Here is a 5,283-nt window from a genome sequence, read left to right on the forward strand (position 1 = left end):
AGAACCGGCAGTCCCGGCAGCCGGACACTGCACCGGTTCCAGCGGGGCCTGGCGCACCTGGCACAGCTCTGCGGGGCTGTGCTGCTTCGCCTTACCGGTCTGCTCGTTCACCAAGCAGTCGGGAGCTACCGCAGGATCGTTACTTGCGCGGGTCCCTCAGACTTTCCCACCCTCTGCCCCCTCCCCATTTCGATTTCAAAGCACAAGTCAGGAACAATTAGTCCCAGTGCTCAGATTTACCTGTCTATGCAAATCTGAGATCACTTTCTTATGCTTAAGTCTGATGCAGCTTACAAAGATACCAAGTAGTAACGGCTCCCAGCTGTATCAGGTGCCTTTACCTTAAGTGTAGGTGAAGAGGGCTGGAGTGCAGTGTTTTTTTTAATTAAAATGAGCACTCGTAAATATATGAGAGCCTATAAAAGATTAAAATGTCTTAAAGCTGCTTGAACAGAAACACTTCACAGGGCAAATAAAGCTACAGCGGGAGCAGCCCATCCTTGATCAAAAGGAGCCACTGGGCTTTATAAAGCAAATATTCACCATGTCACCTTGCCTTTATCTTTTTAGTTATAATTCTCCTGATCCAGTTAAACTCACTGTGGTCATTTAGAAAGGCATGTCTGGTTTACAGGCCTGGGGGAGATGTAATGCCAGCAAAGCACAGACATTTTGATGCGAGGTGCTTCTGCTGAGGCAGCCCGACCAGTTGTCAGGAGCCAGCCTAGCCAGAAACATTCCAGCACAGCAGAAATATTCAGTATCCCATAAGGGCTGAAATACTACAGTCTTTCCCTCCCTTTTGCAACACCAGTGAAACTGTACTGCTAATCATCACAAGCAGTGTGCCTTACTCTGTGTAACAGCTGTTCTTTCCTGAAAAATGTTCCTTCTTCCAGGTGATGAAATTACTGGGACTTGAGATTCCAGGTGTGGTGATGAAATTACTGGGATTTGAGATTCCAGGTGTGGTGATGAAATTACTGGGATTTGAGATCTGAGAGGGCTGGTTAAGCAGCTTACCCTGACTGAAACAACATGTCTTTCAACTAGAAGTTGAAATGTCTGTGATTGTTGCTAGCTCCCCACTTTGGAGTGAAGAGCACTGGGTGAGCTGCTCCTGTAGCTCCCCCAAGAGTTGTCCTTCCAGAGTATCACAGCCTTTACTGTTGGATTCTTTCTGAGAACTGAGGTGGTTAGCAAGATACTGAAGGAGTCCATCCCTCCCAAGATGGACACTGGACTTTGTTAACATCAAAACAATCATTCTTCCTCACCTTTTTCTTTTCTGAAACAGACTGGGTCTCTGTGATCACTTGGCAAAGAACAGAAGAGCAGAGGAGGAGATATCCCAAGTGCTCTCTCACTGTGATCACAATTAATAAGGCTTCTGTCTGACCTGTCCTAAATTGTCCTTATGTTATCACACACTTGGGAGTCCCCAGATCTCTTTATCAGAAAGGTCCTCATTAATACAATTTTAATATGCATCTGATGTTTAGAAAACACACGGCCTTAATTAGAAATGTTTTAATTTACACCTAACAATAATAGAAAAGTATTGAAGCTGTAAAAATCCACAGTCCTGATCAAACAATAAACAAAAGCATAACAATAAACCCCCACAGAAATCCCATCACTAAACTTTTGGGAACAAGTTTCACCATCTCTTTTAGAAATTCACACACTCAAAAAAAAAAAAAAAAAGTCACATCTAAATTTCTGCTAAAAAACAGAATCATATTGAAAATTCCCAAATTAAGGAGAGGAATTTGGAAGAAACAAATACTTGAGCCACTGGGAAAACATTGGGTTTGTGGTTTTTTTTCTTTGGCTCTCACAATCCAGGTGTCTTACCAACACAGGTGTGGAACAAAGCAACAGGAGTACCCTGGTGTCAAGTCTGACTGCACCTGTAGATGATGCAACACTGGAGCGCCTTGCATGCACAACTTCTCTTCCTCAGCCAGGACCTGGACTGGTCCAGAGGGCCGAGGGACAGTACAAGTTCTCAGGTTTTTCTGTTCAGATAAAGGGTTGAGGGTTAACCTCAATACTGGAAGCTGCGTTTAGTCTGAATGTCGTCAAGAATCTGCTGTAATTCCTCATCTTCAAATCGTCCCTCCAGGCTGAAAGGTAAGAACAATGAGGCTAAATTGAAGGTTTTAGAAATAACCTCTCCCTGGATTCATTTAAGAGAGCTGTAGTTCTTCCCTGTCAGCCTCCACACCATCACCATTCACTGGTGTGGAAACACCAGTAACATCCCTGGACAAATACCACTCCTTTCCCTGTGCAGTGACGAAACTCCATCCTACCCAGAACTGCTTGCTGAGGAATTGCAAAACACCTTCTCAAAACTGTGAGACAGGTACAGCTTCCAATAAGCCTCTAGATGAAGTTCATGTAGCCTCATGCCCATAAATCAGCCTGGTTTCACCATGAAATCTCAGCATATAAGGAAGAAACTAATTCAGGAGAGTGTTTTACTCCCTCCTTTATCTCAGGCCATGGGGTAACAAATCAAGACACAACAGAATTCGCTGCTCCCCTGTAGGTGTCATTTGCTCCAAAAGAATTTTAAAAAAGACACAAACCCAAACAAAAAAATCATCACAATAGCAAAAGACCCCAAACATGGCTGGGTAGCATAAGAGTCCCAATTTAAGCTCATTGTACTTAATTAAGTAAATGTTGTCAGAAGCGCATTAGGGGCTTTTGATAAGATTGCCTCACTGTCAGGTCAACAGGTAGGTGAAGAAAGATGGAAACAAGAAGTTTTTCCATCAGCTGAACTGAAGAGATGGCACCTGCCCATAGCTGGCTTCAGAGCACAGCCAAGTTGAAAGGAGTCTTCTTCCCCTGTGTAAATGCTCACCTAGGAATCAAAGCTTTTGCCTCCTCAGCTGTCTCAGGACACAAGTTAGCCAAGCATGCCAATTCAAATTTATGGAGCTTTTTCTGAAGCAGCAAACTGCAAGAAAAGACAGAAACTTGGTGAAAATGCAAGTGAGACAGAAATATAAGAAGGCATAAACGAAACAAAATAGTATATTTTTCTCACTCTGCTTTTGACACTGAAGTAAATATGTTGGGGGTTTTTTTTCAGGAAGAAAGACTAATCATATAACTGCATAGAGAAAAAAAGTCACACTGCTCACTTCTCCAGAATTACTCTACTAAGTCTTGAAAATCCTCCCGTTTGCTGCAATCAGCTGTCACTTATACACGGAAAACAAAGGAGTTCAGAAGGCTTACCCAGACAAAGTACAAGGCTTCGTGAAGAATTACTATCCAGTATCTTGCCTCTTCAGAAATACAAGATTCAGAATAGCAGAAATCACTAAACTATATTTTCATCCAGCAGTATCAATATTACACAACAAGCTCTCCAGTACAGTCTTATACTCTAACTTTTCCACTCACCTACGGACACTGGCTATGGTTTCACGGTTCTTGAAGCGGCTGAAGCGCGCTGTGTAGTTCAAGGTCTTCATGAAGACTTCAGAAAGCTCCTGCTCATCTTCTGCACTCTCATTCTGTTGCTTGCGATGCTCAAGAAGCATATGTACTTCTGAATTTAGAAGAGTTTCGGCAGTTTCAAATTCTACATGAGAATGAGTGAACACCAGCATCAAAACAAAATCAAACAACCAACAAAAAAAATGGTAAAACATGGATGAAAAAGTATTGTATGTAAATTTAGCTTTAGGCAATAAGAAACAAGGTGTTTCACAGCACTTCCACCAACAACTGGGCAGCACCTCATACTGAAAATGCTGATAAAAATTACACCATTTTGAGTGACAATTCAATGCGTTTGTCTTTTTGACCACACACTTTGTATTTGCATTCATAATCCTGATTTGTCCCATTTTTGCAATATGCTTTCTTCACCCATTTTTGGCAGAACTGAAGTCATGTATGTCTTGTTTTGGGAAAAAAAATATTTAAAACTGTAATTTTCAAAAATTCAGAAGTTACTCCTATGGTCTTTGGAAGCCTCTGAGTTCTTAAAAGGAAATGCAGAAGCTGCTCAGCATCTTTTGAAAAGCCTACTTTACTTGAAAGGTTACTTGATCCACTGAAATTTTATTATCAGAAAAAAAGCTTTAACCAATCTTTTTGATCTCCCCCACCCTTTTTAGCCAACTCTCTTAATTTTTGTTCCTCATCATCACTGTATTTATTCCAATAACAAGGTCTGTCAACACCAGAAGTACGAGCTGTTCAGAGCAGCAGGATGAGCTGTGAGCCTGGGCTGCCCCTCACCAAGCTCCAGGATGGTGTTAAAAGGAACCAGGAGCCTGGATTTCACAGGGTGAACATAGCCAGGATGTAGAGTTCAGTGTAAAAACATAATAAAAACAGTTCTTCAGGACACTGCTTTGCTTATTGCTCAAAAATCGAACACAGTGCCTTTTTTTTTTTTTTTTTTGTCCTCTTCAAGGGCCATTCTGAGGCATAAACACAGCTTTGGAATTTATAGTAGACAGTTTTCTGGAAAAAACCCCACAGATTATTACAGTCACAGAGTCCCAAAATGTTCGGGGTTGGAAGAGACCTCCGAAGATCAAGACCAACCCCCCTGCCAGAGCAGGACCAAAACTAGGGCAGGTCACTCAGAAAGGCATCCAGACAGGGCTGGAAAGTCTCCAGAGAAGGAGACTCCACAGCCTCTCTGGGCAGCCTGTCCCAGGGCTCTGTCACCCTCACAGGAAAGAAGTTCTTCCTCATGTTGAGGTGGAACTTCCTGGGCTCCAGTTTGAACCCATTGCCCTTCATCCTGTCCAGGGCACAAGTGACAAGAGCTTGTCCTGCCTTCTTGATACCCTCATGTATTGATAGACATTAATTAGATGCCCCCTCAGGCTTCTCCTCTCCAGACTGAACAGCCCCAGGTCTCTCAGCCTTTCCTCATCAGGCAGGTTCCAGGCCCTTCACCATCCTCGTAGCCCTCCAACTCAGGCTCTGCACGGCTGGATTCCTACAACGCAGCACTATTCTTATGTCAAGAAACATCAACAACAGAACAATGGTTATATCAAACCCAAGAGCTTTTGGTACAACCTGGTAGGAATTTTATTTTTTTTTAATCCCAGCACGCACACGCAGTGATCAGGTAAGTAAGAACAGCCGTATCTTATCCAGCCGGGGCTCCTTCATGGCATGTAAACGATGTACTGACGTTTCGCGCTGCTGTCCCACGCCCGGGCCGCCCGCGCGGTGCCGGTGGCCGGCGGGGCCCGACCGTGAGCAGCGGCTCGTTCCCGCAGCGCCTCA

General features: G+C 43.5%; 1 protein-coding gene across 1 annotated transcript; it reads right to left on the reverse strand.

Moving 5' to 3' along the window:
• Positions 1–1,961: 1,961 nt before the first annotated feature.
• POLR2D (polymerase (RNA) II (DNA directed) polypeptide D) lies at positions 1,962–3,901 on the reverse strand. The gene is made up of 4 exons (XM_009993542.1): positions 3,898–3,901; positions 3,427–3,607; positions 2,879–2,974; positions 1,962–2,129 (listed from the first exon to the last, which is right to left on the reverse strand). The coding sequence occupies exons 1-4, from the start codon at positions 3,899–3,901 to the stop codon at positions 2,051–2,053; spliced, it is 360 nt and encodes a 119-aa protein (XP_009991844.1). The 3' UTR covers positions 1,962–2,050.
• Positions 3,902–5,283: the final 1,382 nt, after the last annotated feature.

This window comes from Chaetura pelagica, unplaced genomic scaffold, assembly GCF_000747805.2.
Source record: "Chaetura pelagica isolate M959 unplaced genomic scaffold, ChaPel_1.0 scaffold192, whole genome shotgun sequence".
In the NCBI taxonomy this organism is placed as follows: Eukaryota; Metazoa; Chordata; class Aves; order Apodiformes; family Apodidae; genus Chaetura; species Chaetura pelagica.